Genomic DNA, 19789 nt, shown 5'->3' with positions numbered 1-19789 from the left:
TATTGTCTTTGATCCTAACAAGTGGTATCAGAGCAAAGTTTTCTATTCTTAAGCTACTGTAGATATCTGAATCATGTCTTACCTAAACAAGATTCTAATATTCTCAAAGGAAGACTATGATGACTAGAAGATTAGAATACAAGAACATCTAGCGGCACAAGATGATGACATGAGGTATGTCATCATAGATGGTCCCATGAAGATACTAAAGTTCAACACAACTAGAAATACAACGGTGGGTGCTCCTCAGATGATGGAGAAACCCAGATACGAGTGGACTGTTGAAGACAAGAGGAAGGTCAACCTCGATAATGTGGACAAAAACATCCTATACAAAACTTTAGACAAGAACATATTCAGTAATATCAAATCATGTTCCTCATCCAAAGAGATCTGAGAGAAGCTGACTCAACTTTGTGAAGGCAACAATCAAACAAAAAAAAGCTGATGGTTTCCACACAAAAGTTCAACAGCATCAGGATGCGTCCGAGTGAGACTATGATTGAGTTCGACGAAAGATTCAGCAGAATAGTCATTGAACTCTCAACCCTGGGAAAGGTATATAGAAATGGGGAAGTTATTATCAAAGATATTAGAGCTTTTCCTAGAGAATAGGATATCAAAACGATGGCTATGAGGGAATCCAAGGACTTCAACAAGATCGAGTTGCATGATCTCTTTATCGATCTGAAGGTCTATGAGTTTGAAATAAACTCAAGGAATGAGGATGAGTTGTCCACCTCCATCACAACACAAGCATTGGTGACTACTGAAGAGTCACCTACTTTGACATCTGCTAAGTCTGCTGAACAGATCAACAACAATGCGATGTCATTATTTGTCAAAAAGTTTAGAAAGTTCATGAGGAAGAATCATTCTAACTCTAATCTTAATAGAAATAATTATAAAAACAAGTCTAATGCTAATTTAAAATGTTTTAATTGTGACAGACCAGGTCATTTTATGGTTGACTACAAGAAACTCAAAAGGGATGACAAGAAGCCATTCGAGAGGAAGTACAAGGAGGATCACAAATCTTACGCGTTAAACATACTCACACATAAGATTTCAAGGACCGTAATATCAATCCCAACAAATTTTATAATAAAGTGAGCAATGCAAAAATATATTTAGTGATGTTTTGACGCATTAAGTTTACTATGTCCAAGTGTTATATGTTTATAATTGGTATAATATTTTATTTGTATTTCTTATGTAGTGTAATTGCCACTAAATAGATAAATAAAATTAATTTTATCCTTTTAAAAGAAAAAACCCTTAAAAAGAATGAAAAGAATCTTTTGCAGTTGTTGAATGATGAGTTTACTAATAATTTTAATATCAACTGCATTTTTCTTTAATTTTCCTGTGTAGTCCTGTTAGTTTAAATTGGAATTGTTTTTTTTTTAATAATTAAAGTGTATGATCAAGATTGTTCACTTGATGTATTTCCTATTTAATTTATTTTAGTCAAATGAGTCCAATTGAAGAAATTGTAAGGGCAACCACTACGGAAGAGTTCTTAGATTGTTTTGATAACACAACAGAATCCGTTAAGGAACACTTGATTCATGTTGAAAATGAAATAGAAGAGATTAGTGAAAATGCTACTCCAAAAAAATATATAGAAGTACGATTTGGGAGCATTTCACTAAGGAGAGTATTGAAGGAATTCTTAAAGCCAAATGTAATTATTGTGATAAATATTTGGGTGGTTCTTCGATCAATGGAACTTCACATTTGTTTAAAAATCATGGAAGATGCAAGAAAGTGCAAAAAGTATATTTGTTGAAGGAAAAATAAGTTATTGAGACTAATTCATTTACTAATGAAGAATTTCGAAGACATGTTGCAATGTTGATCCTTATCCATGACTATTCACTTTCTATGATAGAACACATCAAGTTTAGAGATTTACTTGAATATGTTTGTCAAAAACCGATGCGATTTCCTTCGAGAAACATCACAAAAAAGACGTGTTAAAGATTTATGAGGCCGAAAAAGTTAGAGTGAAACTTTTGGTAAAAAGAAATTAATCAATAATCGTTATCACCACTGACATGTGGAATTGTACATACCAACGGAAAATATATATGGTTGTGACAACACATTTTATCGATGATAAATGGGTGTTGCAAAGTTTTTTGTTGAGATTTATCTATGTACCATGTCCACATAAGAGCGAAAATTTGGCCAATGTGTTAACGAATACATTGTTGAAATAGAATTTGGACTTCAAATTGTCAACCATCACTGTTATCAATTGCTCTACAAATGATGTAATGGTTCAAGATGTGGTGCGTAGGACTATAGGTTGCACAAAAGTCATTTGTTATTTAACGGTGAATATGTTCATATGCGTTATTGTGCACATATTTTGAATTTGATTGTGAAATATGAGTTAGATGTTATTAAGTCGTTAATTGAGAAAATACGTGATAGTGTCGTGTATTGGTTGGCTTCGCCTAGAAGGATTGAGGAATTTGAAGATAATGCAATGAAACTAGGAATTCACATGGGTAATAAATTGTCTTTTGATTGTCAAATTCGATGGAATTCAACTTTTTTCATGCGAAGAACTACTTTGTAATATAAGTTGATTTTTTGTCGATGCTCTCTTCGGGATAGACAATATAAACACGAGCCAAATGATAATGAATGAGATCTTGCCCAAGAAGTATGTGAAAGACTTGAACTATTTTTCAATGCGACTGAGTTATTTTCTTCAACAAAATATCCTATGTCCAATATATGTTTTGCTAAAATATGTGAGATTAAACTGACTTTCGTTACTTGGATAGAATTTCTCATTGAAAAGATTCAAAATATGACAATTTTAATGATGTCGAAGTTTGACAAATATTGGTTAGATACACCTATCTTGATGGTTGTTGCTTGTATTTTGGATCTAAATAGTAAATTGAAGTTGGTTCAATATTATTTTACACATTTCTACTCAAGTGAATGGAAAACAAAGTTAGATGAAGTGCATTAAAAGTTTTATTATTTATTGAAGGAATACACAAATAATATTCCAATGCCCCACTGACCACAAGTGACACAATTATTCTCCAGTCAATGAGTATTATCTATCATGTAGACTTTACTAGTTTTTTTGAAAGCGACGAATATATGAGCACACAAATGAAATCTTAGCTAGATATGTATTTGGAGGAAAAATTGTTTCCAACAATCTTGAATACTAATGTTCTCGCTTATTGGAATGGTGACTTTAAATATCTCACGTTACGAGCAATTGCAAGAGATTTGTTGGCGATTCCAATGTCAACAGTTGTTTCAGAGTCTTTTGGTAAAATTGTTGGTCCTCATTGGAATAGGCTTAATGTGAAGATGATGGAGGCTCTTATGTGTGAAAAAGTTAGTTATCAGGTATTGTTAATAATATTTTGAAAAACAATAAAGTTCTTATTCTATTTTTTTATTATTATCCATTTTTTTTATTACTAATGTGTTGGTGAACCTCCAAATGAAACATCGTTCATGGACGCCAGTGGCGGACCTACAAGGGGGGCCTTGGGGGGCCCGGGCCTCCCCCAACCAGGGTAAAAGTTTTAAGATATTATATATATATGTTTATCAAATAAGGCTTTGCCTGAGTGGTTTTGGAGCTGAAATGTATAGTAGAGGTCAGGTGATGAAACCCTACCACTAACATTTCTTTAATTATAACCTTATTTTATACCAAAATTCAAATATAATTTTATTAAAGTAATTATTATTAATATTTTATTTTATACAAAAAAAAAAATATTTTCTAAAATACAACTAATTATTATTAATATTTTATTTTATACAAATCTTTTTTCTAAAATACAATATTTATAATAATACATAAATTTTAGTTAATATATAAATAACATTTATTTATATAAGTTAAAATATACAGAATTATATATAAAATAATGAAAATCATATAATATTATTATTTATTTTAAAACTACATTTATATTATAATTTATTTATATATATATTTTATTAATTTTAATATAATTAATAATACAAATTACTTATAAATATAAGGGTAAAATAACCATTTATATAAATATAAGAGTAAAATATTATTTTATATTTCTTAATTTTAAATTAATTTTAAATTATTTCAACAAATAAATGTATTTGTTAGATTTTATTTAGGGGTTGTGACACATATTTATTTTTAATCATTTATTTTATGTAGGATATAGAATAATGAAGATGTTCTATAAACGAATTTGTACTTCTACATCAATGACCAACATGAGTCTTCTCAATCAATTAATGAGCCTACTAATGAGTCTAATGTTACTGATCAAATATACATGGTTAGAATATAGCATATCAAAAGATGCATCATTTTGTTTTTGATGTTATCTTTTTAAACCTTTAAATAGAGAAAACGTAGATGATACATTTATAAGAGATGAGTACAAAAATTGGAAAAGAGCATTAGAAAGATTCGATCGTCATATGAGAACTTCAAATAGTTGTCATAATGAAGCTAGAATTCAATTTGAATCATTTTAAGATCAAAGACATAACGTGAGAAACGTTTTACGTACACATGGTCGTGATATAGAAATAAATTATCACACATGTTTAACGACAATATTTGATGTAACACGCTTTCTATTGAGGCAAGGATTACCTTTTCGAGGACATGATTAGTCAAGTAGTTCATCAAATAAAGGAAATTTTCTTGAATTGATTGATTGATATAGTCAACGTAATGAAGATATTTGTCTTCTTTTATACCGACTCATGGACAAGAATAATTTAGTAATTGTGCTTATTAGTATTTTTATGTAATTATCGAGTAAAATTTTAATTAAAAAATGCATTTATTTGATAGCCAAAAAATGCTACGTTATTAGGTATTTGGCCCCCCCGAGAAAATATTTCTGGGTCCGCCACTGATGGACGCAGATATAGATTTAGATCTAAATTGCGATAAAGATTTTGGTATAATTTTATTATTTGAGATCATAATTTGTAAATGATTTTAGCTAATTATTTTTTATTTTTACAGATGTAAATGACGTTGAGGAGAGGATTGAAGAATGAAGATTTTAAGAATTTGATATATTTTTGAGAAAATATATTTTAAATTTGATATATTTTGGAGATCTATTATTTTGTTTGTGTTAGATCTAATATTTTGTTTGCCAAAATTAATTTTGGATCTATTGGTGTGAAAAAAAAAAAGGTTATTATGTTGTATGTTATATTACTATATTAGATAGATATGTAATTTGTGTCAAAATAGTGGAAACATATTTTTCATGTTATTGTTGGACTTTTTTCTAAATAAATTGAAAAAAAATTGATTCTATAATAGTTAAGATAATATTCAACTAGTTTATGTATATTAAGATTATGAGTTCTTTCTAGTTGATTAGAAATAATAAATGTAACATGTAACTTTTTCTATATTTGTACATAGAATTATTTAAAATTAATTTTTGTTTATTTTATTTTACAAGAATAAAAAAATATTTTAAAATGTAAAAATAAATATTAAATTATTAATTAGTTAAAAATAAATTATATAGACTAAAAAAATCCTAAAAAAATAATTTTGAACATCTAATTTCGGTTTGAGTATTATTGCGCCGGGTTAAGTTCTGGTCAATCATAGACACGATTATTCGAGGAAAATTTGGGTCCGATTCGATTCAAGTCCGATTCGGATCCTCGGACCCGAAAATTTGCCATGCCTTCAAAAGATAGGCGGGTGGGGATTCTAAGAACCGGGGTTCGACAATGCTCCGGCTTCCAACTAGTCCTGCTAGTGCTAGAGCCGTGATGCTCCAATGCCATACCCTCTTCTTCGCAAGACCTCAAATGGGTCCGCCACCAACAACCTTTTCTCCATCAGCCATGTCTTCTTCTTCCCGTGAAGCTCATGGCCTCTGCGAAAACTCTTCTGCTATAACCCTTCATGAATGGCAAGGATGGGGAACACATTCCCAAGTACCCGCCATGGTTGAGGAGATTGTCGACGACTTAATGACTCTTCAGAGAGACGCCGATGCCCGTTTGACTTTCGGTGGCCTTGGTGGGAAATTGCAGGTTCAATTTGCTTATACCCATCATCGTTTTTCTTCCCTGTTATTCATTCTCATCAAATTATATCCAGCTCAATCATGATAGTTCTTGGAATGGGTTGGTATCTTGCTTCAAAGCAAGCTAATTTGTTTCATTGGAACCAAATTGTTCATTGGTGCTAGGTTTTGACCATGAACATTCTAGACCTAGATGGATCTAGATCCAATTTTGAGCATGAACATTGATCTTGATTAAAGAACTCTAGATGATATTGCATTTGTACACATATCTATTGATCAGCTTTCATTTATTGTTGATGTAAAATTGTGTTAATCAGGGAGACTTAAAGGTGTATGAAGATAAGAAACATAGAGCAAAATACCAATCTTTGAGTGGTTCTGAGCAGAAACTCCAATTCTTTTCTGCACGACAAATAGCATGTCGTTTGCTTGGGAGCAGAGGTTACCTTTGTCAGAAAGTATGAATTTGATCATTGATTATTCCTTTATGGGTTATAAGTCATTTCAAAGTGCATTAACTTCTTTGAATGAAATTGATGATTTTTGTTGCATAGTGTTGGCTTTCTATGGAAGATTGTATGTGTTCGAGACTGATACCATCTTGCTCATTGTGGAAAGGAATGCGGTTTTGGGTGTATATGCACCCGAAGGTTTTGAAATTTTAGTCATTTTAAATAATGTATTTGTTTTACTTAACTCTTGGAATGAAATTCAATAATGGTATGGTGGTTGTTTATCAGGATTTTTTAAGACAGAACAACACGGGTAAATTGTTATGGCAAGTTTTTGGCTCCCAAGATGCGAGTTTGTGCCTTTATGGGATTTCTGAACATGAAGAAATCATGTGGGATGCATTTAAACATGCAGGTATCAATCGTCTTGCTCTTTTTCAGTTTAATATTACTCTCCTCTTTAGGCACGAGAGTAACATTTTTGTTCTCCCATTTTATTTTATTTTATTTTGAAAATTAGTATTTTTTTTTTGCGACTATGGTTTATTCCCTTGAGGAGGTTAGCACGACCCCCACTTAAATTAGGTATTCCTTAGTGGGAATCGAACCTCAAGATTCTTTCCACTTGAGCTACATTGGGTCAGTTAAAAAAAAGGATTTTTTTTTTTTTCAATCTTTGTCACAATCACAATCTGATTTGAAAATTATCAAAATTATTATTGAAAATGATTTTTTTGTCTTTTGGTATAGGATTTTTTGTGAATCATGATCCACATTATTTTCTAGATCATGATCCAACTTATAGCATGGTTTTTAATATGTTTTATTTGGTATATAAATTACTTTCTAGATCACGACCCAATTATAGCATAATTTTGTGTTTCATTTGATATAGACATCATGATCAAATTATTTTTTAATTATATTATTTTCTAGATCATTGTAATTTTTTAGAGACAACAAATCTAGGTTTTGGGATCATGATCAACTTGACAAAATTGTGTGACAAAACAACCTGTACTACCTTTTTTGAAAAACTATGTATATGACTCGATTTGGAATCACCATTTCGATTAGATTTCTCAACGGACGATTATCCGGATGGGATCACGTTTGGAAACAGAGTGTACTTGAACTTAATCCGCCTTAGATCCAGATAGTTCAAAAAAAGGTGTCAACAATAGAATTGCTCTTCTGGCTCGAGGCAGTGAGGGCTAGAAAAAATTGTTTTAAAAACATTTCATACCGAATATATCTGGATTGTCTTTTGAAATTCATTCACGGGTTCTTGTTTCTCCCCTTTAGTTATGTTTTATGACACATTGCTCTCCACATCAACTGCAGGGAGGGGAAACGTTTGTTGTCTTTATCCTAATAAGAATGCTCCAAGCTTCAATGTGCAAGAGTTCTTTAATATAGATTCATCTAGAGATCTAGAGTGCTCAACAATGGTGATTTGTTTATACATTCTTGATTTTTTTAGTAAGAATCTTCTTGTGGTGATCTTGAAATTGGTTCTACACAGGAAAATGTAGACAAGACTGTACATTTCATATTGATTGATGGTACATGGAATAACTCTGCTGCAATGGTTAATCGTTTAAAGGTCATATTCCTTTTCACATTTTTTTAGAATATGTAAATTTTCTGTCTTCATTCGAATATTAATTTGCTAACAGGACCGATCAAAGGAAATATGGGGAGATGACATTCATTGCGTTTCTTTGTCTAGTGGCGAATCTGCTATGCATAGACTTAGGTGAGACAATCTTGATCTTCATGTTTTTTTGTTTTAAGGATTGATGAATTATATGTTTGAAGGACAGGCCACAACCGTCGTTGGATAGGACTTGTACAGCAGCAGCAGGCATCAGCCTGTTGAGTGAGCTTCACGAAATACAAATACTGTCGAAAGTTGGTTTGGATAAACAAGCCGAAGCAGTTGAAGAAGCTTTAACGATCCTTTTAGAAGCTCTTACTGCTCGACGGCTTCGAATGGGAAGATCCACCACTCGAAAAGCTAGACATGACTATAATATGGATTAGAAAATCTTAGCTGTTGGTAAAACATTCTTTTGTGGGTTAATTTATACATGAACTGATAATGTAGACAATTTTTGACAGTATAATTTTGAATTTGGTAATGTGACAAATTAAGATATTATTTGATAATTGTCTTTTGTGAGCTCTAAAATTCTTTTTTATTCAATAAAAACATAAAATATGTCTATCTAATAGTAAGAAAATAATAATAATTTTATTAACATTTAAAATTTTTACATTATTTTTTATTTTGCTTTTCTCCTCCCTTTGTAATGTTTTGTTCTCTTTCAATAAAAAGTTAATATTTAAAATAAAATTTTCTAACTAAATAAAAAATAATAACTAAAAATGAAATATTTTAATTGAATAAAAATATTTGAATTTCTTAATAAATATAATATTTAACATCATCAATAACAATCAAAACCTTAATTTTTTTAAATCTTTAAATTGCTTAATAAATTAATGTTTAATAAGTTCAATTTTACAAATATTAATTAAAAACAAGCTACTAACTTTCATATATTTCAATTTGGTAATATCTCCAAAATTTATAGTCTATACTAATATTACTTAGTATATTTTTCCCAAAAATATTACTTAAGTATATTTTGACCTTGATTAAATTATAATCAAATATATTATTTTTTTTTTGTTCAAATTGATTCTATATCACCTATCTTAACAAATTTATTTTCATTATTTTAAACTTTAAAAAATACTACAGTGATTTAACTCAACAATACCCAGCAATTTATTTTTTTATCATTGTTTTTTTTTTTTTAAATAATAATTTGTATGTATTTATATAATATTAATATAATTCCAAACTCCCTGATTGTCCCATACTCTCAATGGATCTGAAACTAAATAAACTACATATATAATTGAAGGATATTCATGATTCAGCATAAAATCTGGTGATATTAATTGTAAACCATTCTCCTATAAAACTATTAGAAATATGTTACTTCAAACTACAAAATTTTATAACTTAATTTAATAGTATTTGAGAATAAAATATTGATATTTTTTTATTTAAAAAATTCAAATTATTTTTATTTGTGAGAATCAAACTCGTGATATTTAATTTGTTAGACACCGAATTGTTAACATTTAAATTAACAATGTTGAGCAATACTTAGTTTTGTTTGAATATAAGAAGTTAACATGATATTGATATCGAATCTTACATTTTTTTTACGGTAATAAAATTATAATATAGTTGATTTTTTTTATTCTTTCTTAAATAGAGTAACCTTATATATTTTATTTTTTTGAAACGAAACAAAATTTTATTAAATTATAATTGTCATATCAATTTTAATATTAATAGAAATATGTTTTAACTAGTACAAATTATCCAAAAGCCATGTATTCATGAGTTCTTTCCAATTTTGAGTTTTCATATTTTTATTATTATATACTATTATTTCACATATATTACCATAATCTTGAAAAAGTGTACTGCTAATATTCAAATCCTTTTACATGTTTCACCAATTTATTTAAATAATTTGATCCATCCCTTTATCTTACAACTTTGATTATTAAAACATTTTCACACACATGGTCACTAAATGTGGCACATTTACCAAGTGCTAATAAAGGGGGAAAAGCAATCTCTATATGATTTCAAGGTTTACTTTCTTCCTTAAATTTAAACTAAAGTAAACTAAAATATTATTATACTATTTTTTTTTTCTCTAAATATAGTAAATTAAGCTATTTTTTACTTCTTTTTTTTTATATCTTAAATTGAAGTAGATAATTAAAACAAAGAAAGAAGTTAATGATAAATTATTGTGTGAGCATATTTGTAAAATTAGATATTATAAGAGATAACAAGCTAATAAAATAATGACAACAATTTAAAAGAGTTAATCAAGTAGGACATAAACTTCTATTGAAATTGAAGCCTCATCCCCACCTAATGCAAAAACAAAGCTGACTTGATATCATCCACATATCTTGGACATCTAAACATATAAAAATGATTAAATAACAATATAAGAAGTAGTGTGAATTAAAATTATATATTTTATTTTATTTTTGAATTTAGCACCAGCATAACATAAAGTAATGCTCCCAACTTTCGAATTATACACTAAAAAAAAAAAAATCATTCAATTTATTAATTAAAATATAAAAATATTTTTTATTAATTTATTATATATTAATATCATGTAAGATTTTGTATTTAAAAATATCAACTTCATCAAAATCATTAAATTCAACATTTTTAAAAATAATTTATATTTATTTTAATAAATAATCAAACAAGCTTTAGTTATTATTATTATTATTTTAGTGAAATTGATTATGTGACATTTTTTATTAGTATACTGTACAATTATTGTTACTTAATATACCTAACAAGATATCATTTAATATTACATACTAATATTAAAACAAAAATCATAACTTATTAAGGTAGTAGTTAATTTGAGAGAATTTTAAATATAAAAGTCCTAATTTTGATTATAACTTTTGAACAATAAATTGCATTAAAAAAAAATGATGAACCTATTAATGAAACTAACTTATTGTTTTCATAATTTTATTAATACTTTCATAATTTTTCACTACAATTTATAAGTGTGAATGGTATAAAATAAGTCACCTAAATGACTAACTTACTTCACCAATATAATTCGGTAGAAAGAGTCTAACATAAAAAACTAAAATGTCACGAATTTTGATTCTTACTTTAAAAACAAATGAATGAATGCGAAAAACATGATGATTGTGTCTTGTATTGCTAATTCATATTTATTCAAAAGTAAAAAAAAAAATAGACTAACTTCTTCTAGATGATTCAAGACCTTAAAATTTTTGGTTGATAATTAGTAGGTACCACCAAACAAGCCCTAGCAATAATAGTACGGGTCGGTGTGTGTTATCTTCTTAATTACGATCTTGTCTAATATTTTGGCAACGTTTTTTTTTTTTGTTTTTTTTTATAAGACAGACAGACACGCAAATCTGTCTTTCTTTCTCAATCTCTCAAGGTTCTACATAACCTTATTTGTCTGTGTTATCATCCTTCAATCCCTTGAAAGAAACTAGCTTTTTTGGATTCTCTAGTTATGGCATCTGGATCGTCGGGCCGTAATAACTCGCCTTCTAAAGGTTTCGACTTCGCCGCCTCTGATGACATCCTTTGTTCCTACGAAGACTACGGAAACCAGGACGATGCTATTAATGCAACTCACTCTGATCCCGCCGCTATTCTAACCAATTCCAACAAGGTAACAAACAATCAACACCCATCTTCTTTCTTTCTTTCATTGATTCTTTTTTTAGGGTTTGTGTCGTTTAGCTTCAGAAATTAGCTTTTGATTTGTGTTTCTTAAACATTCTATTCGTTTATGTAATGATTGAACCAGATTCAGTTGTTCTTTCTCAGTAGTAGCTGTTGTTTATATGTATCAGGAATTTAACAAAAGCAGAATGGCTAGGTCAGCTGTACATCCAGCTCCAGCTTACGGTACAATAGATGAATCTTCTAACCATGAGATGATGACTACAATTGAGAAGACCATGAAGAGACATTCGGACAATCTTATGAGGTTTTTGGAGGGTCTTAGTTCACGTTTGTCGCAGTTAGAGTTATATTGTTATAATGTTGATAAATCAATTGGAGAACTGCGTTCTGATTTAGTTCATGATCATGGTGAGCAAGATTCTAAGCTCAAGTCTCTTGAGAAACACCTTCAGGAGGTGAGTCTATGTTACCTTTCGTTACCTGGTTGGTTTGATTAGTTACATCCATATACGAATTCAAAAGCTTTGTTTAGTCTGTTTCACATGGTTGTCATTCATGTTCAATTTTTGGTTCTATGGGAGAAGGCTTTTTGTGATATAGTTGGATTTGCTGGATCGCATTTTGGATGATATATATCTGCATTGGATCTCAACATGTATTGATGAATTATTTCATTCATGTTTCTTTTCGGTTGTTTCTATTGTACTTATGGATTAATAATGTCCTTCATATTATCACTTTCTAAATTGAAATTTAACGTTTATATATCCCTATTCTGTTGTACTTGTTTTCAGGTTCACAGGTCAGTTCAGGTTCTACGAGACAAGCAAGAATTAGCCGACACCCAGAAAGAATTGGCTAAACTCCAGCTCGCCCAAAAAGAACCTTCCGATATCCACTCCCATCAGAACAAAGATAGACCACCACAGGTTCAGTCAGTTTCTTCCGAGTCAAAAAAACCTGAAATCATGCCAGACCTACAAAACCAACAATTAGCCCTAGCCTTAAGTCATCAAGTTACCTCCAGACCACCAGAACAACACCAACACCAACACCAGCATCAGCCAATCGGTCCTCCAGTGAATACACCTCAAACACAACCAACATCATACTATATACCTTCCCAACCAATTCAAGCTCAGTTCATGCCATCATCCGAACCTCAATATCGAGCCAATCAGCCTCCACAGTACCAGCAATGGTCGACTCAGCAGATCATGACCCCACAAATTAGACCACAAACAGCGAATCCTGGTTATACCATTAACCCTTCGCCTGCAGATACTATACCGTATGGTTTTAATGGCCCGGTTAGAACAGTACAATCACCACCCCATCCTTCATTGCCACCAAACACGTATGTGATATACGAAAGTGAAGGTGGTGGTGGCCCACGGACTTATCGTCCTTCCCAACCCACTCATTTTCAACAGGGCAGTTATACACCAACTAGCTCACCAATTCAGAACCCACAACCAAATCAGATGAACCGACCCGGACCTCCCCAATATGTGCGTAGCCATCATCAATATGGGGATATAATTGAGAAAACCATTTCGATGGGTTATAGGGGAGATCACGTTGCTGCTGTGATTCAGAGGTTGGAGGAGAATGGTCAACCTGTTGATTTCAATGGTGTTCTTGATAGGTTGAATGGGCAGCAAAGAGGAGCGTGGGCAGGGTAATGTTTTCTCCTTTTTCTTCAATATTCCCCGAAAGCATCGCACCATCAGCCTCGATAGGATTATGGTTATTAGTTTTCTGGTCTCTTGTTGAATAAAGGAAAACGAAGCATTCTATGTTGTTTGAGTATATCCGGGGAGAGATGAGAACATCTTGGTATTATTGATGAGTTCTCGTCTTGAACCGGTTTTGGTTTCTTGCCACGTTTTAGTGTTTGGCAACAACCAACTAAAGATTTGTTTTTTTTTTCAATGTGCTGGTCTGGCTGATTATGTCGGGTATCTGTTGTAATGTTTGAAGAACTACGTGCTGGATATGTCTGTTTTAAGTTCTTAGATTTTTTGCTTTTATTATGATTGCAAGGTTTATGCTTTGTGAGTGTTTTGCTTTTCTTCTTTCTTAGATGTCATGTTTGTCATCGATGAGCTTAAATGATTGATCGATGTTCTAAATGTTGATCAGTTGCAGTTGTAATGTTGATCAATATAAGTAGAAATACATTTAAATAAATATAATCTAATAATCTCAGGCCTTACAATATCTCTTCTAATGGGTGGTTTGTACAATGAGATACCATTAAGTCAGTTTAATAATAAAAAAAAAATTAAGTTGTCGGTTTAAAAAAAATAAAATTAAACTTTTGGTTTATTGGAGTTTAGAAGATTGGTTTGGGTTGGTTCTAAAAATTATTGTTAAATAATATAATTATATTTTAAATTTGTTTTGAAAAATAAATATAAATTATATATATTTATTTTAAAAAATAATCATGTAAATTATTGAAAAGGAAAATAAGGTATTAAACTTGTAACCTAGCTATTCTTACACAAAGGACCAAGAACACGTTATATTCAAAAATAAGTTTTTAATTTCAATTTGGGTTTTTTTTAAAATGAAGAAGAATGGCATCTATTTAGATTTAAAAAATGTATTTAAATTATCAATATAATAATCAATTTACATTAAAAACGACATCATAACAACAATAAAGAAAATGTAAAAAAATGAGACTTTATTGATTTGAGCTTATATTATATATTATACACAAAGAATGGAAGAATTATGGAACCATAATTAAAAAGAGAATATGTGTGAATATCCCAACAACAGTTCCTAGGCTAGCTAGCAACCTCAAACCAAACTACAAAGCCTAGCTATGAAAATAGAAAAACTTAAAAAGCTTATAAAAGGTTCTCGACTTGCGTGTCCACTTCTAAACTGCTCTAATTAAGGTGATTAATGAAGGGCTTTAGCTAATTCAAATCCAAGCTACGTACTCCAATTTCTAGATCTAGTTTCTTTTGGCAACCAATGTTAATTTGTCAAGACAAATTCGAATTGTGTGGCTCTCTTATTTTAATGCTCGTGATATCCCCGGTGTCATTGATCAGAAACAACTACCGCCCTCGAAATCAAAAGAAAAACGGGGTCTTCTACCTGTTGCTGTGCGAAGAAGAAGGAAGATGTTGTTGGTTAGCTGTGCGTCTGCGTTCGGGTCAGGTCCTGCAAGGCCTAGGCCACTCGCATGTGTCCATGCATGGATTTAACATCTTCCTACGTTCCGCTTGGGCCTAGGTCCGGAGACTTAGGTCGCTAGTGACTTGATTGTGTTGTTGGTGCATTGACCAACCCCTAGGCCTGAGTCTGGATTAATCCACGCTTGGGTTTAGGTCGCTCAGACAAAGGAGGAGCCAGGATTTGAAATCTACTCGGGCTAATTTTTTATCAAAAAAATCTATTTGAGCTTGTTTGATAATAATAATATCAAGTAAACAAACAAAATAAACCAAGTTTATTGTCACTAGTACCTTTTAGCGACGGAAAATCATCAATAACCACATTGATTGTCGTTATTGTCAAATACATACAAAATATTTTAGACTACCCGGACTATAGTCCGGACAGCCTTATACTTGGATCCGCACCTGCGCTCAGACCTTGACTACACCGTAGACCGCTGACTAGGAGTGAATTTCCAAACTAACCTGATTTCCCGTTCAACTTTTCAAACTAACCTACCTTGTTCATTCATTCCCAACCTAACCTAATTTACTATTCAAATTCAGTTTTTATTTATTTATTACATTTAAATTCATTATATATTTAAATGGTTATTTTTATAAATTTGATATATTTAAATTATTATTTGTATAAATTAAATTATTTATATTTTGATATATATTTTAAATTATTATTTTTATAAATTTTATTATTTATATTTTGATATATATTTTAAATTCTTATTTTTTTTATAAATTTGATTATATATATTTACATTTCAATTATTATTTATATAAAATAATAAATATTCCTTTTAACATTTTAATAAATAATCGATAAATACTAATAAATTTAAAATATCTTAACCATAATAATATAATAATTAATCATTCATAAAAATGATTACAATCATAATTTCTTTAAATTATTGACGATTTTGCTTAGACCTTCCACAAATAATGGTCTTTCGTGAGTTATCTATTTCGGTTCGAATACGTTGGATTTAATTTCGTTGATTTTTCTTCCTTTTCAAATTTTTTATTGGGAACAAGATTATCATATTTCTCCCAATTATGTGCTATTGGAAACGTTCAATTTGATTCGTTAGGTATAGAGTGAAAATCACATTGTCACATCTCAAAAATTGGGTTCAATTCATTGATACATATCACAACCTAACAATAATTTCATAATCCAACAATATCCTGAGTAAAATCCTCAATAATTTAGAAAAAGGATGATTGTAATTATTTTTATGAATAGTTAATTATTATATTATTATGGTTAAGATATTTTAAATTTATTAATATTTATTAATAGAATGTTAAAGGGAATATTTATTATAATTAAAATGTAAGTATATATATATATATATATATATATATATATATATATATATATATATATATATATATATATATATATATTAAAATATAAATAATTAAATTTATAAAAAATAATAATTTAAAATATATATCAAAATATAAATAATCAAATTTATAAAAATAATAATTTAAAATATATATCAAAATATAAAATTTATTAAATAATAATTTAAATATATTAAATCTATAAAAATAATAGTTTTAAACATATATAGAGAGAGAAATGATTAGGTAAGGGAATTTGGTGAGGGAATGACTTGGCATAATTTTATTCGCTGAAAAAATCAAATAATTTCTCTCTTTTATCTCTTTCCTCTTACTTTTACATTTTACAACCAATGAAGGTGATGCCAAGTCATTCCCTCACCAAATTTCCTTACTAAATTCCCTCTCTCTATCACTCCTCATATATATATATATAAATTTAAAAAATTTGAGAGTTTGAATAGTAAATTAAGTTAGTTTGAAATTAATAAAAAAAGTAAGATAGTTTGAAAAGTTGAACGGCAAGGTTAGTTTGAGAATTGTTATTGTCAAATAACTACAAAATATTTTAGACTATAGTCCGGACAGCCTTGTACTTGGATCCCCTGCGCTCAGACCTTGACTACACCGTAGACCGCTGACTAGTCTGGATGGGCCTAAGCCCGGGTTCCGCGCCTGGGTTCGGGTCTTGCACCATTTGACCTGTGTCTGGGTCCTTTGATCAGCCTGGATGGGCGCTACTAACCTGTCTGGGCATTACTAATAGGCTCTACCAGTGGCTTTGGCGTTGACTCGCCTACAGACAATTTTTGGGTTAACTCCAATACAATTTGGAAATACCTAAAAACAAAACAATATTAATAATAGATAAATTCATTTCAAAATACCTTTCTATTTTTTTACACTTTATGTTTTAATTAAAATATAGTCCAAAATTAATTATTTTTAAAATTAATCAATTTAACATCGTCTCAAAAAATTATTTATTTATTTTTAATACCATAAATGAGCCCGTATGAATTTTTAAAAATAAAATTTAAAATATACTATAAAATTAGACAGTAAAAAATAAGTGTATAATGGATAAATGAAATTAAAATTTAAATTCACATGATTATAATTCTAATTCTACAAAAATTGACATTAAATTATAATTTAATTTATTTTATTTGAAAACAAATATATAATAATATATATATATATATATATTATATGTTATGATTAAAATATTATTTGACATCAATGTCAAAATTTTTGTAAGTTAGTCTAAGATTTCAATTCTCATAAATAAAAAGAACAAAAAAAAATAAAATAAAATAATATATATATATATACTGAAAAGTTAAATTCCTAAATTCAAAAAATATATGGTATAATAAACGTTTTAACTTTATAAGTTAAAAAATGTATAAACTTTTTAAATTAAAAATATTAACTTATATATTAAATTAAAAAATATTAGTTTTACATATTAATTTCTTAAATTTAAAAAATAAATTATCGATTCAACCTGTTAATTGTGTGGTAATAATAAAATAATGAGATATTTTGTTTGAAAAACATAAAAAAAAAGTAAATATTGAAATTACAATTCCAAAATAAAAAAAATGAAATTAAGAATGGTAAAATTACATTGATTTGAAGTTTAATTCCAGTTCTTAATCTTAATAAATGATTTACTAAACCTATGAATTAAAATTAATCTCAATTTTAATTATAATTTTATGATTATCAAACATACCCTTAATAATTTATTTAGAAGCACTTATGATTATGTTGATCTTTTTAAATATTAATATTTTTATAATAAGAAATTAATTTGTATTAAATCAAATAAGAATTTATATAATAAAAAAAATATCTACAAAATTATGACTAAAAAAAGCTCATTTGAATGAATTCAATAACAATTAGGGATAAAAAAAAAATTAAGTTGGACAAAGTGATTGAGAAGAATTATTTTCTACTTAATTTTTTTAAAGTGAAATTTATCTTTGATAGATATAATACCTATTTTTTTTTTTTTTTTTTATCAAATATAACTAACCATCTACAAATATGGTCAAAATAGCGAGAAACTCATATTAGATGACATCTATAAAAAAGACCTCGAGACGAAAAATGAATTCAAAGAACTCTTTATTGAAAAAAATTTAAAAACTTCGTATCCGACAACATAATCTCATTTGGTGTAAAGAAGGAAACAAACACGGACTTGAGAAATAATTATTAATACGATTGGAGAGTATGAGAAACATACTACTCGCAAAAAAATAGAGTATTATTGGGAATACAAAAATTTGAGACGACAAATTCGATTCAGCTAAATAGAATGCTGCATCGAACAAAACACAACACCAACTCATATTAGAATGATAAAAAGAGAAACAAAACACTCTGATGCTAACAAAATCACTAAGAGGATCGTTAACCAGATGCCTTTTAACTGTTCTATGTCTGCGTCGGGTTCAATTTGAGTTATTTTAATAACCAAAACAAATCAAATATTATTTTATTTTCTCTCATTTATCACATTACTCAATTTATTAATCAAAATATTAAAATATATTTTATTTTAAATTATTAATTTAATTTAATTTATACATATTAATACCTTTAAATCTTTCTACAAAAAAAATAAAAATAAATTCATTATCTCTTCAAAATCATCACCTATCTTTAATCATTTTTTCTCTTAATTTTTTAAATAACCCTTACTGAATCTTAGTAGACCATCTCCAACTTAGCTGGATTATCATATTAAGAACTTTTTTTTTCACTCCAACCCAACTGGATACGCAACCTCATTTAGAATTTTCTAAAGAATAAAAATAAATGTGTTTACACTTTACACCATTCATAAACCCATTTTGTTAAATTTTAAATTAGTCCTTTAATTGTTAGACTATGTTAATTTTATATATTTAACTTTTTATATATGTTTAATTTTATATATAATTTTTGTACATGTTTAATTTTTTATACAGTGTTTTTATATGTTTAACTTTTTTATATAATTTCTTTTATATGTTTATATATATATATATTTTTTAAATTATTAATTTATAATTAATTTTATCATAATTTTTTTAATGGGATAAGTTTAAAAAAAAATATTAAAGTTTAATTTATAAAATTATAAATACATAAGTAGAATTAAAAAATGAAAAAAAATTGGTGTAAACAAAATATTTCAAAAATATTGTTTTAAGTTTAAAATATAGAATTTTGAGTTAGAGTTAAAATATTATTTGATTTGACACCTACTATAATTTTTAGTTTGAGAATGAAATTTTAGTATGGTTTAAAATTGGAATTGAATAGACAAATATTATTAAATTTATTAAAATATACATAATTAAAAAAAATATTGAAAACATTATTTCATTTCAATACACACTCAAATAA

General features: G+C 28.5%; 2 protein-coding genes across 3 annotated transcripts; both read left to right on the top strand.

Moving 5' to 3' along the window:
• The first annotated feature begins 5752 nt into the window (after positions 1–5752).
• Positions 5753–8689, top strand: LOC124945764. Of its 2 annotated transcripts, XM_047486257.1 has the most exons (8): positions 5753–6069; positions 6383–6523; positions 6620–6715; positions 6806–6932; positions 7862–7968; positions 8043–8123; positions 8197–8276; positions 8344–8689. In XM_047486257.1, the coding sequence occupies exons 1-8, from the start codon at positions 5761–5763 to the stop codon at positions 8561–8563; spliced, it is 1161 nt and encodes a 386-aa protein (XP_047342213.1). In that variant the 5' UTR covers positions 5753–5760; the 3' UTR covers positions 8564–8689. The 2 variants fall into 2 exon arrangements, with proteins under 2 accessions (XP_047342213.1, XP_047342214.1); XM_047486258.1 differs by lacking the exon at positions 8344–8689 and having other exon boundaries at positions 8197–8280.
• A 2851-nt stretch (positions 8690–11540) lies between these two features.
• LOC124945166 (transcriptional regulator DEF1-like) lies at positions 11541–13890 on the top strand. Its single transcript, XM_047485554.1, has 3 exons — positions 11541–11811; positions 11996–12283; positions 12623–13890. The coding sequence occupies exons 1-3, from the start codon at positions 11650–11652 to the stop codon at positions 13511–13513; spliced, it is 1341 nt and encodes a 446-aa protein (XP_047341510.1). The 5' UTR covers positions 11541–11649; the 3' UTR covers positions 13514–13890.
• The last annotated feature ends 5899 nt before the right edge of the window (positions 13891–19789 follow it).

Source organism: Impatiens glandulifera, chromosome 7 (genome assembly GCF_907164915.1).
Source record: "Impatiens glandulifera chromosome 7, dImpGla2.1, whole genome shotgun sequence".
Lineage (NCBI taxonomy): Eukaryota > Viridiplantae > Streptophyta > Magnoliopsida > Ericales > Balsaminaceae > Impatiens > Impatiens glandulifera.
Note: the sequence above shows the minus strand (reverse complement) of the source record. Positions and strands in the feature narration are given on the sequence as shown.